Source organism: Falco cherrug, chromosome 7 (assembly GCF_023634085.1).
Source record: "Falco cherrug isolate bFalChe1 chromosome 7, bFalChe1.pri, whole genome shotgun sequence".
Classification (NCBI taxonomy): domain Eukaryota; kingdom Metazoa; phylum Chordata; class Aves; order Falconiformes; family Falconidae; genus Falco; species Falco cherrug.
The window spans coordinates 61,778,138-61,798,281 of NC_073703.1; the positions used below are offsets into that span (position 1 = coordinate 61,778,138).

Below are 20,144 nucleotides of genomic sequence, written 5' to 3' on the forward strand. Positions count from 1 at the left end.
CTACTGCATTGTCCTATCCTTGCACAGTGTTTCCTGTAGAAACTGTTAAAACTGGACCTGTGCTTCTGTCATATTGATGGTACCAACGTACCTTTTAAATTCATCAGGAAATATCAGTGATGCTTATGTCTGTATTCATCATTGTCCAACATTCATCCATTTACCTGCTCAACTCTGTGCTCACCAAAAAGGAACAGTGAGTTGGCAGTAATATTTCTTCTGCCTCTAATATTGTGAGTATCTTTGTGCCTTGAGCTTTTAAGGAGTCATGTTGACATGGCTCCATGAGCAAGCTGTGTACATTGTGTGCCATAAGCTCTCTTAACAGAAGTTAAAAGCCAGTTCAGCTCCACTGGTTCTGTGGAGTTGTTCCTGACCTACACAGTATACCAGTGCAGGAAGATCAACCTTGCTGATGCCTTTTCTCCTTGTTTATTTCCTAATTGTGTGATATTTGGGTAAACTAGGTAGTGCTTCACTATACACTGAAATAAAAGAAGTATGATGCAGCTGCTTGCTAGGGCTGTGGTTCATTGGAATGTGAGCTTCTACATTAAGTGCAAGTGTGAGGAAAGCACAGTGGAAGATGGATATTCTCTGAATACTGTTTATACTACTACCTGATTGATTGATTGATTAATAGGAATTTTCTTCCACCACAGCCCTAAGGTGCCACACATTTGAGTAAATAAAATGAAGTAGTACTAAGAGGGTTGCAAGCAGGTGGTCATAGAGCAGGACCAGTCAGTCTTAATGATGTTGATTTAACCTGCTCCTTATTAGGAGTAGTTATCCTGGGCTTATCTAATGTTAATGTTGCTATGCTGCTTTAGCATCTGAATTAATTTACATGATATCCCTGTAAAATACTGCACTGTACTGTTTAAATCCATTTATGTATGATGGCCCTAAGTCTCAATAGTTAAAGGAAGTGGCTTAAATAAAAGAATTAGAGACTTTTGACATTTTCACTTCTTATTGATATGTATGTATCTTTATAGTTTCATGTCTTGCAGAACGGAAAGCTCTTAACTTTCCATTGAATTCGCAACCCCAAATGTGCTTTCAGAAATGCTATAGGTTAGGGATTTCTTTTTTCTCATCCCACTCACTCTCATTTCCACAAGCCCGTTCACCCTGCCAGCCTAGCTAACATAACCAGTAATATGACACAGAGTTTTAACCCGTAGCTGTCTGATAAATTTGGTAAACAAAATTCTCTGAAACTATAGCTCTTTCTTGCACTTGAGCACTGCTGTTCAATCCTGGGTGCTCCAGGAGTTGTTAGGTGGGTATCTGCATGGAAATGGACAAAGGAGAGAAAGATGCAACAGAATTCCTCAAATATGCTGGCTGTTATAGTTATATACAGATATCTTGAAACCGTAATGCTGATTCCTTAAAACAAAATTTGCTTTAAAAAGATAAATCCTTTTATGATATAGGGGGTGGGTGGCTCTTATTTGGCTTCTGTTCTTCAAGCCGTTCCCGTGGTCATATTTTCGTATTCTCAAGCTTGTTTCTCTTGCAGGGGCAAGAAATGACTAAGTAGACAAAGATTTTCATGCCACCAGTTGTTCCCAGGAGGTGGAGCTTTTAGGCAAATGCCAAATATCATCCATAATTAATTTGTAGGAGCTGACAGTATTATCTGTTTGTCAAACTGCTATACCTTATCTTCTGAGTTAAAGAAAAATACTTTAGATAAAACAGTGGCCTGCCCAGTGTCCAGCTATTAAGTATTGCGGACTGTTATCAATAAACCTGAATGAAAAGCATTGAAGTAAATTAGATCTTGTGGATTGTAGCTATTGTGGGGGGCTTTCAGACCTCCACATATAGATATTGCCTGCAGTGTTACTAGTAAAACGGCATGAGTCTGCAGTGATGTACAATCAAAGTTAATGGCTGCGTTAATAATGCTGACCCATAGTTTACATTCACTTGTGATATACTCTGCATCAGATTTTTGTTGGTTTTGCAGGAACAGTATGTTACTTACCAGAGTGTGCAGCCGTGATCCAAATGAGACGGTTGAACCTCTGCCTCATGAGACAGGCAGTGGAAGGTGTACTGGTGTGTGTGAAAGTCCCCCAAGTTTCCTCCAGCCTGGCAAATGTCAGTTACGCTCTTCCCAGTATCCTAGATTCCTTCCTTGGTCCCTCCTTGCATGGTCTGCCCAGGGTAGGTGAGCCTGACTGACCACACAGCTGCTCCTCCACCTCAGACCTTTGTGCTTTAGTTTGTTTCTGCTGATTTTTGTCCTGTTCAAGAACATTTTATGTGTTCTCTTTCATATTAAATAATCTTTCTGACCTCCAAAGAGAAATCACCACTCACTTGAGTAGTTCTGTTAATGTATTTATTTGTGCAAAATTGTTCTTATATTGGAACAGTTGTTTTTGAAGGTAACCTCTTTATCTCTGAATAGTAATCTGTAGCACACAACTGGAAAACAGTATTAAATAGAAACAGAAGAAAAGCAGTGTGAAAATAGTGTTATAAATGTTTGCTGCGTGTTGTAGTCAAATTCTTTTTTTTGACTGCAAGCAATCAGTCGGTTTACTGATGGGTTTCCTTGGTTATTGTGTCGTTCTTCCTGGACGATAAGCCTGTTGACCTGTGAACATAGAAAGTCTTTATTTTAAAGTTTTTGTGGAACTATCAAGTTTATTAAAACATAGGATATCACTGCAGAAGCATAGATTTAATATGTCTTGAGCAGCATCATGCCTGTGCCTTCTATAACCGTGATCTCCCCAGCTGCTGCGGCACCTTTCCTCAAAGAACAAAAGTACCATCTGGGACTTTTTGAACCACAGATTGGAAAAGGGGAAAGCACTTAACATCAGACTAGGTCAGTGATGGTGTGCAGACATCTGCATAGGACAGTGATGAGAGCTAAAGTATTGGTATTTTTTAAACTGTCAGTTTCACTCTTACAAAGCTGATTTCAGTCCTGCACCGTGTTATTGCCTATCTGTGGAAAGGATCAGTCAAGCTTGTGCTTTCATTTTCATAACACCCTATCACCACCGCTGCCACCATCACCCAGAGATCCTGCTCAACATTTTGGATTTTCAGTACCTAGGTGTAACTTCTCAGCCACACTGTGAAAATCTAAGGCTGGCATGGCTGCATTTAGTTCACAAATGTTCCCTTCTAATAGCTAGCTTTTTACATTTTTTCTAAAATGAGAAATGGTAAGAGAAACTCTCTCATAGCCTTAAGTTGCTGTATAGAGCTGCTACAATAATAGCAGAAATGCAGGAGTACCACTGTAAGGGTAAAGATTGGATTTGCAGTGAAAGATGGCAGACCCCTGAAGCTGTGACTTCAGCTGGGAGAATAATTCCATTTACAGTCAGTGGCTCTGACAGATAAAGTTTCACTTCTGAAGCCTATACAAAATTAAGTAAAACCTCATACCTTTTCTTTTTTATGTAATTTGCTTCCTCACAAAAATAAATGTGATTTTTATGTAGTACTTGGTGCCATGAAGCAATGTGTATTGATCAGTAAGAAAATACTATTGTAGAAACAGCAGTGCAGGCAGAAAGAATTCAAGGATAAGAACAAAGATTAGTATCAATGTGTGAAAATGCATAGGTAACATTTCATGTCCTTTCAGCTTTTACATGTTTATTTTCCTACCCTTGTATAATCATGGATAGACAGAATCACCTAGTTCATGTCCTTGGAATGGAGCATTGATGCAGATAACTCCTTTTAATACTTTGCAAATCTCCAGGTTTTAGTACAAAACAGTAAGTGCTCAGGAGAGTCTGGACAAAAAAAATTCCATGTAAGATGACCCATATGTATTGTCAAGATCTTGGTATTTATTCTTTGTTGCAAGGAAGAAGATGAGCAAGAGGAGAGATGAAAATGTACAATGGTGTCAGCTACGTAGAAAAAATACCTCAGAGATCAGAAAAAGAGAAGTATCTTTTCCCTTTTACATGATTCAAGAAAGAAAGATATTCATAGAAGTCATGTTCATGAAAGGAAACATTTTACTGCCAGTCCACAATTAAAATACAAAACTTACAGCTGTTGGGACTGGGCTATAGTTAATTGTGAATTGCAATTTTCCCAGTCACTGCCTTATCAAATTGCTACCTTGGATTTCAGATTCACCCATTCTCTTCCATCTTTATGCCTACTTTATAATGGCTGAGCCAATATCAAAGGGTCTGCCTGCATGTTTAAACCAATGTTACCTTTTTTTGTGAGTGATTGGGAATGAAAATTGTATTGTAGCTGATAAACAAAACTTTATGGTTGAGAAACTTGACTGACACTGCAGTGATGTACAAAATTAAACTTCTGTGCACCTGAAGAATGTTTATTTGTCCACATATTTCTTGAATTGTTTTAAGAGTCAGAAAAAATTGCCTGTTTTTCCCTTTTGCGGTTTATACTATAAAATTCAGCAGTTCCCCAACTGTCCATCTTTTCTTTAGCCGTCATTTCTGGAGTTCTTGTCATTGTTTATTTAATAACGTGCTATGCTAACTATTGTAACTACCCATTTTTCTTCCTTTGATTCATGGTTGACCTTTATTCATCTAAAGATTGTGACGATGAAAATATTAGCATTCAAAAGGAGTGACATTCAAGAAGTGTGACCAAGAATAGTCAAACTAAAAGGTGTGTTAGGTGTAAGGTCTGACAGAGTGCCTGAGATCTTCTAGAAGTGACAATCCATTCTGAAAAGCCAGGCTCCAAAAAGCTAGTGACTCCTCCACCTGGTGATCCTGCTCCTGCCTCCCCACCCTTCATGTCATACACACAATTTAAATTCTATATTTAAGTTGTGTATATGTTTCTTTGGTCTCTGCATGCATCCCACCTTGATTCTGTTAATTCTCCTAGGAAATACTGCATCACTGTCCATTGAACAACTACTTGTCATGCCTTTTGGAAATAAGACAGAACAGAATGTAGCCATAATTAGATTATATCTTAGAAAGTATCTATTTCAAAACCTTTTTCTTCTTACATACCCCTCTGCTGAGAAGGATAGGGACCTATCCCTATCTGCATAGGAGAAATTCATAACAGTCTTTCCAAACTTAAAGATAATGTACACAGGTTTGGTTTGTATTGTGCTGTTCTCTGAGCTGATCAGTAGAATAAAAAATGGGTCACTCTTGAAGCTTTTTTGAATTTGGAAGTTTTACCTACAGTTTATAATATAGCAGCATGTAATATCAGAGCCTCTTTACAAACATATTAGTTCTACATTCAGAACTGTTTCAGAGATTTGTCTTGAGCAGGTTGCACCTTCAGTTGAAGTTCAGTAGAGTTGTAATTAAAGATACCTCTGTTACTGGCATAATAGCCAGGGTACCATGAACACAGGAAAGTACTGATTATGCTGTTGGTTCTGTACCTGATCTGAATCTGTTGAAGATTACTTTGCCTTATTCTCCCCACTATCCAGGACTGGAGAGGGCTCATTAGCTTGGATGCAGTCCATGGAGTATCAATTTTGACCTGGAAGTGATACCTACATTCACCCAGTGCTGCACTTGAGCCAAGTCCTCCAGTCAGTGGGAACACGGGACTGTGCAGGGGCACCAGGTGTCTCTGTACACAGTCAGTTTGGACCTGGCTGCAAAAGCATCTTCAGGATGCCTCTGAATACAAACTTACTCTGCAAACAGCAAAGCTATATCTAGGCATCACCTCATCTGAGCAAACTAAGTCTACTGTACTCTCCTCAATCTATATTAAATCAACTCTTTGCTTCTGTGGTTTAGTTCTCCTGCTCAGTCAATAATCTGCCTCTGATTAATAGAGTTGACTGTGAAGTCAAGAGCAAAAGCTGGTATCTGGAAATGAATTGCAAATTTTAATGAATTGTGATAGGGAGTGAAGACATGTCTCTAGTGAATGCATCAAGAGAGGGTAAGTCAATTCTAGGTGTGGAGTCAATGTAGACAGGTTGAAGCATGTTAAACGTGTGATTGCTGTCATTGCGGTGTAAAGTGCTGTCACTGGTAGAGTTTTGCGTGATGATGTGTGTGTTGCATCAATCTAAATACAGAATACAAATAGTCCCAACAATATTGTTTCTGCAGTATTGCAGAGAACCACAGTGTTGTAAGGGATAATTCCCAATTGTTAGCTGTTGGCGGTCTCAAGAGCATAAAGTAAACCAGGCTGATTAAGCTTAGTGACTGTTACTTACTCATCCGTTACTGCTTTCCCTTCTAAGTAGTTACCCCCTTGCTAGTCAAAGACAGATAATCTGTAGGGGATCAAGAAATGTGTATGCTGCCCCTGCATTTGAGAAAAGAGGACTTTGAGACTAGTTATGCTGTGTCATCTGTAATAATGTAGAAACTATATGAAACAGCTTCCATTGTGTTTGGTGCTGTGATAATGGTATTGAGTCTGCTTTGGGGAAATTACCAGTCCCAGTGGGAAAGTCCAGCCTTTCTTGCAGGCAGCGCCCTTGCCTACCCTGGGTAACCTGGCTGTGCAGTGGGAAGAAACTCTGGCTTCCCATCATCTCTCTGTCCTGTGTGTACTACTGAAGTACACAGGGGTTTTGAGCTTCTTTGTCTACAATATGTAAAAAGGGAACTAAAAATGATGGAACTGTAAGTCAAATACACATGGTGATGTGGGAGTTGATTACTTGCAAACTTTTGGAGACTATGCTCATGCTCAGCCCCACCTGACAGTGTACTTACAGCAGCTCTGTACCTGTGGGCAGCGTTGGGGTTTCCTCTGCAGTTTTATAGCCATGGTTTTGGGTGGGAGGGAGCACTAACAAGAGGTGAAAATAACAACAGAGCAGTTTGTTGCTGTTATTAGCAGATAATCTGATTGTAGGTGTGCTTTGCTTTTGAATGGCAGTGAAACCAAATGTTTAGACAACAGCAAACATGATTTATTAACAACAAATCTGATCTAAACTTTTTTTTGGATCATTACTTCTTCATGCTATACCTGTATACAGGTGAGACACTTTTTGCTGAATCACTGAATGGTGTGCCTCCCAGCAGCGGTGTTTAGGTGTTTTCCATCTGACAAGTGGGAAACCACCGGTACTGTCCAAGGAGAAAAGCTGTCCTGCGGCAAGCTAACCTTTGAAACTGGGACACATGGCACAGTGTGATCTAGTGATCAGAACAGGTGAATGGCAGTAAAGTCTTAGGAAATCTGTGTCCTGCTCTGCTCATAGTTCCTTGTATGAGGTAGAGTTATTAATCTGTCTCCCTTGTAATCCCTTATGCACTTGTGTAAAATGGAGATGTAATGATGCATTTACCTCGTAAGGCCGTTGTGAAGTTTAAAGAATGAGGATTCATCTTGCAGTGTGACAGAGATTCCCTGCTCTCCCAGCTTAACTGCTATGTCTGATCCCCATTAAATTATGCAGAATTGTCAATGTCAGTCATGGCAAAACTATTTCCAGAAATTTGTATAGAAAAATTCCCTTCTGATGGGAAACTGGTAATAGTTAGCTGAAAAGTGGTTCTTTTAAAGTGTAACTTGCCGATTTTTTAAATTTAAAACTACCAGTTACAGCATTTTTGGTTGCTTTATTTCAAATTTGCAAAGATCAGGCTTTTTACATGATACAAGGAATTCAACATCAGCATAATCCTGAGGAGTATGCGTTGTCTGTCCCACTGCTCTGCCTCCCCACCTCTTTTCACCCCAGCTCCTCTGATCCAGGAGTTCCTGCCTTTGTGTGTCAGCGCAGTTGTGATAATGCCATGACCTGGTTGACAACATGGCCCAACAAACAGATTATATCAGCAAAACAGAAAAAAAAAAAAAAAAGTGCATTGTGATAATGAGGGCAGGAGCTTGGTGGCGGAGGGGGAATTCCATAAAATGGCATTGCTGCAGAAACAAAAAGAACTCATTTACATGTGGGGAAATGGCTTGTATCTCTGGGACTGTCCCAAGGAAAGATAAATGTATATACTCAGCCAAAGTATCGTACAAATGTGCTAGTTTTTCACTGATTCACAGATTAGAGTGCAGAAATCAGAGTTAGGACATGCACACTGGATATATATATGTGCATTTAAATATGGATTATTTTAAATAATTAAAAAAATTGTAGAAAAATTGTTAACACTGTGAATAACCACACTAGGAGATACTTGGTACATTTGTGAACAGCTGGTTTTAACTCTTCCATCGATCTGTGTGTAGTTTCATACTTCTTTGCGGCTGTACCTGGCTCTATCAGTCATTTCCTACAGTGATGTGAACACAAAATTGTTTGCATTGTAAGTGAAATGTTAAGGTTTAGGAGAAGCTTGAGAAAGATCTAATTAAACAGAGACTGGGACAGCACAGGAGTAATTTAAATGTAACAGATAAATGTTGAAGGGGATTGCAAGCATAACATATTCAGCAGGTACTAATGAGCATGAGTTTCATGAAGGATCTAGTGATCTTCACAGAGAGCTGATTAAAATGTCTGTGTAGTTCAGAAAGAAATATGGACCCTGGTGTACCCTGTCAGAGGAAAAGAAAGTAAGACTGAATGCAAAGATAGTTATTGACATAATCTACTAAGTACTTCCAGTGCCTTGTTGCATGGCCAGTGGTTGTGCAGAACAGCAGCGATTCACACCTTCCTGCACCTCTGCCTCAGCCACGTCTTGCCATATGAATTGAAGCAGCTGGTCTAACGATGCTTATTTTCCCTTCTGTGCAAAATGGCACCTTGTAATTCCTGTTTTCAGAAACAATGTGGTTTTACATGCTCTGCTGTGCAAATTTGAAAGATACTAATATTCATAAAAAGTCATTCTTTCACTAATTTTGTAATCCATATTTTCAAGAAAATGGATAGCATAGGGAATGTGTGTATCGTGTATTTTTAAATTATTTATATGGATTGCCTTTTGAACGAATTATCCAACTGAGCATCTGATGTTTGCTGCCTGAATAATGTGGGAACATTTAAAGGGTGCATCTACATAGACCTTATTGCATATAGCATATTTGCATTGTGTAATGGCACATACTGGTTTTTAGATAATGTCTGGAAATACTGGATTAATAAAATACTCATGTCTTTTTTTTAAGTGAAAGATCACTACTGCTGCTTTTTTGTTAACAGTATTATGTTCAGTTTCCTCTATGAGTAAAACAATGTTACTGTGTGTCTCACATCTTCCCTTCTTGAGAAGCAGCCAGGCGTGGGAGTAGATACAATTAGGAAACCCCCCACGTAAGTTCTGTGATAGACCACCCCTGTTAAGCACCCAAGCCCAAAATGAGATAAAATTCTCTTTAGTAAAGTTGCATCAGGCAAGGTAGTGTGTAGAACAAAATTATTTTTATCTTGTGAAAGCAAAAATAACTTCTGCATTCTGTGTTTTAGTTGTGTAGGTAAAGGTTAATCTCTGTGGTAAGTAAAGGAGGGAAAGTGTGCTGTTACGCAAGAAGTTTCTAATTTTTTTAATGGTGATTCCCATTAATTTTATTACCATTTAAGCCTGTTCTGAGTTTATCCATTGCAAAACTATAGCTGTTTTTTACCAACGTCTCTATTTTTTTCCCAGAAGCACTTCATACTAGAGAACCTCATATGATAATGATATGTAGGAGAATAAAGTCCATATGACTAACAGGTACAAAGCATCACAAGTTACAACCTTCAGAAAGAAAGACTTAAGGGAGCTGGATCCCAGCCAGTCAGGTTTTTTATAAACTTGAGAATAGCCTCAATTGACCAACCCATATCTGGAAATCCAGCTGCCTTTGTATTGAACCATAAGTGTAATTAAAAGGTGTTTCTTTTTTTTTATTGGGCGTGAACGCCAGCAGTTCAGATACTTTATTGACTTACAATACCGCTAGTGCAGCTGTGTTCCTGAGACTTTTTTTGACTTGTAGTCTGCTTTTAGGACTGGTTTCTTCTGATGTACCGTCAGGATGCTCTTGCCATCGAGTTTTTTATTTTAGACTTTGTGGAATCAGTTTCTGAAGTATTCTTTGAAAAACATTTTAACTTTTCTTTTTCACGTGACTTTATGCTAACCTTCCCTTAATGTAGCAAAACATTAGGCAAAAAGAGAAAGTATTTTCATTTGGAATTTGTAAGTGGTTGCTTGATTTACTCATGATTGATAATTCATTCACTCTTGACTTCTCTACATGAAAATGTGTATGGATGCAGTAAGTACATTCCTAACTTTTATGAAGTTTCATGAACTCAGCTTAAAAAACCTTAATTCTCCTTTGGTATTTGTATCCAGCTATTTGCAGGACTGGGCCAATGCGTAAGAACCAGAAAACAAAAGTGACTGTAGACAAGTAAAATCTATGAGCCAGTTTTTACTGGCCAGATGAGACATTCCAAAAAGAAATGTCAATATTGAAAAAACTAATTTCAGTTTTTAATAATGTCACAATTCAATAATCAGATAAATTATGTGATATAGATGAGACTATATGTTATTACATAATATGGTTACTTTGAAAGCCTTCCAGTAACGTAAAAATGGTGGCTTTTATTTTTCTCTTTCAATTCTGTGTTCCAGTAAGAATTCTGTAACATAGCTCCAAAGACTCAGGGCATGCACCGGAGAGAATGCAGTTTTTATTATTACCTGCTGTTTTCTAGGCAGAAATTGCTGCATTTGGCCTTTTCCTGCTCACATTAGGTCCTGTATGTTTTAACCATGGTAAAGTAGATTGTCCGCATGTGTAGCTGATGTCCAGCGTGATCTCCAGGAGCAGGAACTCAGTTCTGACAGGTACTGTTAGGCTCTTGTGCTTTGCATTAGAACTGGGACACAGTGTCTCCATGAAAACAGAGACTTCAGTCCCTCAGAGTTAATGCTGGTAACGGCAACCTATAGGTCAGCAGTTAAAATTAACACAGACAATCCTCTCTCAGATCCTCAGATCCAGATTCATGGCATACTTAATTTCAGCCGTCTCCAGGTCCTTTGCTGAGAGGGGCAGTCCCACGCTTTTCCTGTCGTCATGACCTCCCGTGCTGTGTTCCCATCGGTCATGAGCCGTGTGGCTGCAAGCTCAGCCCTACAAAAAAAAATATCTGTTGTTGGATCAGGGAGCTCATGGGTAGTTGTGACATTGTTAGATCTGATGCAACAGAAGCAGTGGGAATGTGCAGCTCGAGAGAGGATTGAGCGGGACTGTGCCTTTCCTTGGCTACTTGCAGGTAGATCAAACTAAATGCATTGTACAATTGTACCCAAGATTTAGATGAACAATTCTTTCTAACCCCTGAAACAAAAGATGATGATATAACGGTAAGGATCACAAATAGGAGGAAAGGAGGGGAAAGAGCAAGAGAAGGAGAAAGGCAACTGGAGGTATTGTAGGGAGAAGACAAAACAGGGAAGGGGGAAGCAGCCAGAAAAGCAGGAAGAGGGATTAGAGAAAAATCAGAAGATTGACAACTAGTGGCAGCAAATGCAAGTAAAAATTAGGAAACACCTTTCCCTGGTGGTTGAGCATACCGTCCTCAGTCTTCAAACGTGAAACTTCAGTCTCAAGAAACAGTTCTCCTGTCTTCCTGGGCAGAACTGGAGTGCCGTTGCTTTGTGAGCAGTCCACAGCAATGACCTGCATGCTGACAGCCAGAACCTTTGCCCTCCGCGAGCTCTGTCTCCGTGAAGCAGACAGCGAAAGCTACAGACACAAGTGCCTGACCCGAGAAGCATTTATTGCCAAACAGGCACAGCCCTAAGAGGCTGCGGTAAAGTCCCTCTGCAGAGAAGCTGGCGCAGCAGTGAATTTGCCACCTCAGGATGTTGGTTCATAAGTGGGAGGCCAGTCTGGCTGTGGCTTTCAGAAACCCTTAATCCTGAGGTCACAGATTTCCTGCTGCTGCTGCTTGCCGCTTCCCCACAGGGCAGCCCGGCTCTCGTGTAGCTCTCCAGTTTCGACAATAGGTGGGGCTGGAAAAGCAATATGGTTTAGGGCTCGGTCCTCCAAGCAGCAAAGGCTCCAGTCATTTCCAAAAGTAGGTATTGCTTACATCCCAGCGTGATTCAGTTCCCTCAGCTGACTCTGAATTTCTGAACTCTCCATACAACTTCCTGAGTTCATTCATGTCATTCAAGCTACAAGAGCTGGGAAAGGTTTATAATAGCAATGTGTTTTCTCTGTGGTTGAGAGCAGCTTCCTACAATGAACTGGTTTAGTTGGTTGGGGTTTCTTTCCTTTGTCATTAGGGAGTTAAATTAGTTATCTACTTAATTTGTATTGCAGTTAAGAACTGTGGGAAATGAGGGTATACTAGAAGTCCCACTAGTTGAGACACAGATGTGAAGGTGCTTCCTGTCAGTCTGTTTTGACACCTAAGAGAATCTCTGGTTTTGCTTTGTTTTCTGCAGCTATTTGATGCTATAAACTGCCTGGCAAAACAGAATGTCCGGTTGCTTGTGCTGGGCCGCAAGCACATGCTGAGTAACTCTCCAAATTGGAGAAGAGAGATTATGAAGGAGATGCAGAGTAAGGCAGACTTCTTCTTTGCTGAAAATATGTAAGTTGAAGAAAATGGCTAAATGTAATGGAGATCGACACCTGATTTATGTGCATTTTGCTGTAATTTTCAGTACTGTTACTAGAATTTCTAGCTCTGTGTGTGTGAAAGAGAAACATAGCCCTTGCTATACTTGCTTCAAAGCCAATCTATATTAAAAGTTGCATTGTGAAGAATTTAATCACTTGGAATCATGTTGGCATTTGTATGCTTTATAAGGGTTTATAACTGTTAAAACCACTGCAGTACAGTTGTGGTCTGCTGTGTTAGCCCTGCAAAGGGAGGACACGAAGTTCATGCCTGGCCGTTGTTGCTTGGTAGCCCGGGAGTGTGGAGAGTCTGGAGCATTGATTTCCTTGCTGCTCCCAGAGGAGACTGTTCCTATGAGTGGAAACAGACCCTCTGCCTCTCTGATTTAAGTGCAACCCCCTTGCTCTTGTCCAGTCAATCCTGTCCTTGTCTTTAAACTCAGTACTTGCCTCCACCTCATTGCCCCCTCTCCTTGCCCTGCTCTCCTCATATAATGAGTCTCAATTTTCCTCTAGTTCTGGCTCCACCTAGTCTCCATCTGAGGTGGGCACTGTTGATCCTTAACCTATCTCTGCCGTTTCTTCTGTGACCCAGAACTTCTGACCGAGTTCCTTGTCCCAACAGCCAGACCAAGTCTCTTTTGTCTGCCTCCGTGTCTCAGATCTGTTCTTCACCCCACCTCCAGTTCTGGCTCTTGTTCTCTTTGCAGTTGAATCACCTTGCTTTCTTTCCTGCTATCTGAGCACCAAGAGGACACTGTTACTCCAGGATGGAGACCCTTGCTAATCTTGTGTCTTGTCACTTACTATTACAGTAATTCACAGCAATCAGAAACTAGTTTCAACCAAATTCTTCTCAGCTTCTCCAGGTACAGGGCAACTCATGCCCACTATAAATGTATTTTTAGAGATTTTCCCCCAAAACTATTTGTTTAATAGCACAGCTAGTGTTGAATATTTTTTTTTCAAATAATCGTACCATTTTTTGGAAGTATATTTACCCATGTAAAGAAGACTCACATACTGTTGCCTACATTACACTTTATTATTGAGTTGTGATGATTGTATTCAGCAAAGCTTTGGGGGTATGCTTACGAGTTTTACCAGTTCTGTTCCACATAGCACTGTATTGTTAAGTTTTGTGGCAAAAGATTGTATTGTTGTATTATCAGGTTGTGTTAAGAGGGAACGATGCTCTATGTAGCATGCAATTAATTTTTATTGCATTCCAACTTCTGGTGCCCTGTGGTAAGCAGAAGTTCTTTATTTTACCACGGAATTAGAGCAGTGATAGGAATTTTCAGTGTTGCTGATGAATAAATCTCAGATCAGCATTTGATTCATTTCCTGTAACCACTTACTGCCTTGTGAATGATGCCTGTCTTTTCCATTTCTTTTGTTAAGCTCTGAAGATGATGCCTTCTTGTTATATGCAACTCTTCAGTCAGGGAAGCATTGCAAGTTTGTTACTAGAGACTTCCTCCGGGATCACAAGGCTTGTCTTTCCGACAGTGTGACACGTCATCTGTTCCGTAAGTGGCAGCGTGGACACCAAATAGTGGTTTTCCCTTCTGCAGGAGGAAGTCGTATAAATTTTTTGGTAAGTTTTATGCCGTAATCAGAACGCACACAGAGCATATTCATTAAAGATACACAATTTCAAACTCTGGAAGCCAAAAGACTCTTGTTGGAGTCTTAAGAAATGGATTTGTACCAATGGGCTTAAAACTCCTATGTTCACTGAAAATTCACTGTATTCACAAAGCATGCCACAAACAGGAAAACTGTCAAAAAAAGAAAAGAAATGCTGTCTAGATGTTTAAAATGTAAATGTAAATACAAGTTTGTGTATACAAATCTTTCCATTGCTGTAGAACCTAAGTGCCAATGTTTTCATTTAAACTTTGAAATATCTTACTTTCCTCTGTAGCACTACTGTAAAATATCATGCTTCTAATTGTACAACAGAATTTCTTTCATCTTTATTTTAAAGAAGCAGGAAAATACAGGTATTTTGGTATTCCCTGTAATATCAGCCTAACATATGTTTAAAGTTTTATGAAGGAAAGCCCAGAACAGTTGGGTTTACAGTCAGTATTCAGCTATAGAGATTACTGTCTTCCAAGCATAGCATCATCTTATAGCAGAATACTACTGTTATTGTCTAGAAGACATGTATCCCTGTGAGCTATGAACAGTACATGAACAGGAGCGCAGCTCTTTTAAGATTTTTCTAGGGAAAAATGTATCACATAACATTCCAAATCATGCAGGTTTTTGTTATCTGATCTGTCTGCATTGTTATTGCATACTTAAAGGAATACTGCACCTATGTGGATTCATTTTCTTGCTGCTCTGGTTAAAATTGTAAACTACTACTTACCATTACAAGCAGAGATACAGGCTTATAAGAACGACAGCCTTTCATTCAGTGTTGCCATATATACATTTCTTCTGCTGGAACCAAATACTGAATGTAGGGTTACCCGAGTTACTCAGGTAACACAGCTTTAGCTACACCTTGTTTCTTTCTTTTGCATGAGGGCTAGTAGTTTTCACATCTTAATTCCCATACAAGTCATTTGTGTGATTGACATTTGCAGTCATAGCTGTCTTCTAGGTTGTTTGGGAAGCTGTCACAGGAAAGTAGACTTCCAAGACTATATATACAGAGTGATAGTATGTTCTGAGAACTGTAATTGCCAATGCTTATTTTGTATTTGTTATATATGTTGAGCTAGTATACCTGTAACGTAATGGACCAGGAAAATGGTTTATTATATTTGTTTGACTAGATGCTATTAAAAGTGTTAGTGATAGACCCTTCTCTTACATCCTCCTCAGCCCAGAGCAAGTGACTTCTGTAAAGAGGTACACTGAAAGAACAAACACAAGATGTTATTAATGTCATTACATCTTATCAGTTCAAGCCTATAAACTCCACATCCTGAGTTAATTCCCATATGATTTCATTTAATTTAATAGAAAACCAAACATTTTGCTATTTCTAGAAATTGAGTGCATTATGTTCAAATCATTATTATCTGGTGGAGACTGAAGACAGAATTTTAACCATTTACAATGACTCCTAGACCACAAAATACTAAAAGATGTTGTAGTTTTTCCTCCAGTACTAAAATTTAGAATTTGTTTGGTGTAAGGAAATAAATGAGAATTGTTAGAGATAATTCTATGGAGATTTCTAAGGTAAGTGTTGGAAGTTATAACTACCTGTAACTGGTATTTTAGTAATATATTGTGTAAAGTCTAAAAAAAAATTGTTTTGTCTGCCTTTATCCAACAGCCTGCTTTCCGTTATGACTGTGTGGTACAGACTACAGGTGATACGTGGCATATCCCCTATAAAGACGTTTTTGAGGAAAAATACTCATTCCACGCACCAAGAAAATGGCTCTGCGTTCAACAGAAATGATGAAGAATGTTAACTGCACAAGCTGAAGTGGTGGGGGTTTTTATTTTTAATCACTGTTGCTGACTAGAACTCAGCAGTACAGTTACGGGAATAATGTGTGAGGTCTGTAACTAAAAAAATTCAGTCACAGCATTTTGTCAAAATCATTCCTGCAGTAAATCTGTTGACATCAGTGGTGGGCCAGCAGGGATAAATTAGGTCTATTATTTCCATCTTTGCAGGCAATTTCTGTAGCCTTTCAATGTGACTGGAATTAAAACTTGGTTTTTTCTCTTGGAATTTCAGGTTGTGGGTATTTTTTTTTTCCTCAAGCTTTTCATCTGCACTGAAATTCATCAACTCTGTACTTCAAGAAATTAAGCAGGACTTGCGAAGTACATTGAAAATTTGTGGGGCTCACCTTGCAACAGTATTTTACAATGTCTACCACCAATAAATGGAGCTAACGGGGCCAAATGGTATGTTTACTATTTGCCAGACACACAGAGCCCTAATACTTCCTCGCTCTAATTAGAATTCATTTGATCACACTGAATGTAAAAGGTTTCTTACAGCAACATGTGTTTTGTTTGGAAGAATAAGGAAACAATCAGTGAGATATTGTGTGGCTCTTTCACGCTCCTAAATTTGCTGTTTCTGACAGGATTTCATGTCACTGCAATAGTTTGCTTATGGATATGCACAAATGTTTTAAACAAAAATTGATGATAACTACAAAATCTTACAGGCAATAATAGGACAAAACTGAATTTTTTACAGAGATTTCTATAAAACCTACCCCAAGATATAAAGCAATAAAATAGTATGTATTACAGGAAAAGTGTTCTACATCATTATTTTTTAAGTGTTTGTGTGGTAAACGTGTTCATTTATTGCACTTACCACTTTAATGTGAACCTTTCTCCCCAAAAAACTTTGAAATGCCATGTTAATCTCAGCTTACATGTGGCTTTGTCACATTTGTCTTGTACACTGAAAAATTGTGTTTGAAACTGAGCTGGACCATGCAGATCTTTTTGTATAGTACTTGCATTTCTGAGCTTTTACAGTGTCCCATGATGAGCTTTCTCAGACCTCTTAGCATTAAGCATGTTCCCTGCTATTTTTTTCATGTCAGAGAGCAATCCCAAGACTTGTTCTGCTCCACATATCACTTTGTAAAACAGCAGGTGTGATTTACATACAGTCATGTCCTTCAGGTACTGCGCAGAAAGTGTAGAGGAGCTGTGTGTACCTCTTGAGGTAACCTAGAACCATGGTTTTAAATGAATCATAATGTTGGTAGCGTTCATTACAGAGCCCCTTTCTGACAGAACATACCAGCTCCTGGTCCTTTAAGTTCTTTCTGTAGTACACCAGGGAAAGCAGAGATTGGATCTATTTCTCTCATCCCTCAAACTGATTTACTTTTAGTCTGTCAGAAGACTGGTTTTACAATTCTAAAGTCCGAGAACTGCCACATCTTGAAAATGCAAATATTACTTTGTTAAAGTAAGTGTCTTCTCCTGTACAGGCCTGCTTAGTTAGCAACTCTTGCTCTGTGTGTGGGTTACTTACCTTCTGGATGAAGTTCCACAACAGCATAAACTGATGTGAATCAGTGCTGTTATGGTCCCACTTTGGCACTAGCTCTGGTGGTTGTGTATTCCTAAGCAATTCAGCGCTGGGGTGGCTGAATGCCCCTTAAACCAGTTTTGCCGAGGTCAGACTTGGCATTGTTGCACTGAACTAGCACCACTGCACCAGTACTGGTACCTGAGGGGTGGGTGGGTGAAATGTCAGGCTGCAGAAGGTCAGTCCCTGCAGCTCTGCCTTAGGTCAGGTTTAGCTGATCAGAAACTGCACCTTCAGGTTATCCATTTCATTGCCAGACATATTCATCCATTTAATTTGTATTTTACCTCACCCTGGTGATTAACAGACATGCATAATATCAACATCTTATTGGTACAAATGCATCCTCCACTTCCTTTTGACTGAGAACAGACACATCCCCAACCAATCACTTGGCTTTCATCTAAAACTGTTCATACAGAGATACCACAATACCTTCTAAATTGTAACATTCTTGGTGTATCCAGGGGAAGATGGAACAGGATCTGTCTCTGGTAGTAATTTGTTAGTGATGTGGGCCCACACTGCCAGAAAGGCAAGTCCTCCAAACGCTGCAGCAACTGGTACCCCCGAAACTGTGGCAAATGACACTGACTGGAAGAGGAGTCAGTTGGTAGCACACCGAGTGGGAAGAGGAATCAGAAGGAACTAATGCTTAGCTCCACCTGCCACATGCCATGCAGACACAAACACACTGCCAAGGCAGACTTGAGGAAGACTGAACTGATTCAGCCTGCACTACAGCGGTTTTGTGAATAGCTTCATCTCCAAGCTCACCAGCTTGTGGATTACTGTCTTAAAAGGTACCAGTGAGAACAGTCTTCCTCAGGATCCTGCAACACAGACTTTGACTCTCATATGGCTAATCAGAGGTGATGAACACTAAACCCAAAATACAAGTACTCTTCTGAAACAAAAACGTGCTTTGGAAGCTGAACAAAACTGCTACCATAGATGGAGGAAACTTCTGGAAGCTCAAAGTAGTATGACTTCCACTCTGTCATTTCCATGATACTGAGCAGCTATTGCTCTTTCCTTAGTCTAAGTCAAATATTGAATCTTTGATTGCAAAGAGTGACGGATTTTCTTGCTTGGTTACTTTTTGGCAATCAGGCTGAATGCTTGATAATTACTTCCATTTTCCCATCCCCTTTTTCTCAAGAGGTAAAAAAATCTGACGTTAAACTGCAGTGTTATAGAATGGAAGAGCTTTGTACATGAAGGACTGCGAGAGTAGGAATCCTCAGCCTGGAGAAACACAGGTCTTAAGAGACACAGAGGTTGTAAGAATCATGAGTGTTGTGGAGGGGACGCATGGGGATCAACTCATTGCCATGTCCCAGCACCTAAGTGGCATGGTGCCGGCAGACAAAAGGTGAGTTTTCAGGTGAAACCACACAACATGTTGTTATGCTGAGCCACTCTGCCACGGCATGTCATGGATGCAAGTTCACGTGAGTTCAAGGGGAGACCAGCAACTTCATGAAAGAGAAATCCAGTAAGGGTTATTAAATAACCAGACACTACCTCTGCCTTGGGAAGTCCCTCCAGATGGCTGGAGACTGGGAGAGGACTCAGGGAGCGTGTATCATTAAAGGTTCTCTATAGTCTTAATATTTTCCCTTGGGCATCCACTTTTGGCCACAGCTGGAGATGGGGCATTGGGCTAGAGAGATTCTGCATCTGACCCAGCAAAGGCATTCTTACATTTGCATGTTCTCTGTGTTCCAGTGCTGGCATCACAGCCTCAAACATTTCATGTCTGCCCGCAAAGTGCTTCCCTAACGAACAGACAAACTCCGTGTCTTGTAATAAACAGTGAGACATTTTATTCTCCCATAATATTAAATAAGCAAAGGAAAGTATATCGAAAAATTGAAGAAAGCAGACTTTTAATTTATGGCATACACAAAATGCTCCTGTAAGCTGCTATTCCAACAAAGACTAAGCTCATCTAATAATTACGCTTTAAAATAGAGGTATGGATACCAAAACACAGCTTTTTCAACTCTTAATGACTGACTTTAAAAAATAAAAGCCTTCCCACAGAGTAGGGGAAATCCAAGTTGCTGAGAGGCAGAAAGAACATACATATATTCACAAGTGTAAATGTGGGGAATTTCCCTTTGTACTGGACACTGATAAAAAGTTACGTCTTTTAAACATCTTATTATAATGCAGCTGCGGCAACAATTACTCACTATGAGCATCCCGAACATCTCTTATGAGGTTAGTGTATTTCTGTGCTTCAGAGTTACACTAATTGAAGAGAACACGTGGAAATAATTGTTTAGAAAATTATGAGGGGGGGGGTGTTTTCCTGGCTGGCTGTACAGCTCACGATCATACTTTTCTCCAGTTTCCTGCTGTCTGCGTGCACACACCCCAAGTGCATCCCTAGCGCGCACCCCCCAGCTCACTCCCTAAGGCACACCCCAAGGGAGCCCCCCCAGCTCACCTCCCCCAAGGTGCCCACCCCCCACTCACCCCCCTCTAAGGTGCCCCCCAGCTCACCCCCCCCAGGGCGCCCCCCTCCCCCCCCCGCTCACCCCCCTCAAGG

The 20,144-nt window shown here is 40.0% G+C and overlaps 1 protein-coding gene and 2 long non-coding RNA genes across 5 annotated transcripts in view; 1 reads left to right on the plus strand and 2 right to left on the minus strand.

Annotated features, from left to right (window-relative positions):
• PRORP (protein only RNase P catalytic subunit) overlaps positions 1 to 16,249 on the plus strand; it is a 53,771-nt gene extending 37,522 nt beyond the window's left edge. For both annotated transcript variants that reach the window (XM_055717205.1, XM_005444126.4), the window contains exons 6-8: positions 12,360 to 12,508; positions 13,942 to 14,137; positions 15,842 to 16,249. In XM_055717205.1, coding sequence (XP_055573180.1) covers positions 12,360 to 12,508; positions 13,942 to 14,137; positions 15,842 to 15,970 — 474 coding nt within the window. In that variant the 3' untranslated portion in view covers positions 15,971 to 16,249. The remainder of the gene's footprint in view (positions 1 to 12,359; positions 12,509 to 13,941; positions 14,138 to 15,841) is intronic.
• LOC114017250 (uncharacterized) lies at positions 7,653 to 11,927 on the minus strand. Its single transcript, XR_003562185.2, has 2 exons — positions 11,458 to 11,927; positions 7,653 to 11,037 (listed from the first exon to the last, which is right to left on the minus strand). It is a non-coding gene; the product is annotated as an uncharacterized LOC114017250 (long non-coding RNA).
• Positions 14,573 to 20,051, minus strand: LOC129736558 (uncharacterized). 2 transcript variants are annotated; one of them, XR_008733337.1, is made up of 2 exons: positions 17,528 to 20,051; positions 14,573 to 15,413 (listed from the first exon to the last, which is right to left on the minus strand). It is a non-coding gene; the product is annotated as an uncharacterized LOC129736558 (long non-coding RNA). The 2 variants fall into 2 exon arrangements; XR_008733336.1 differs by having other exon boundaries at positions 16,853 to 20,051.
• Positions 20,052 to 20,144: the final 93 nt, after the last annotated feature.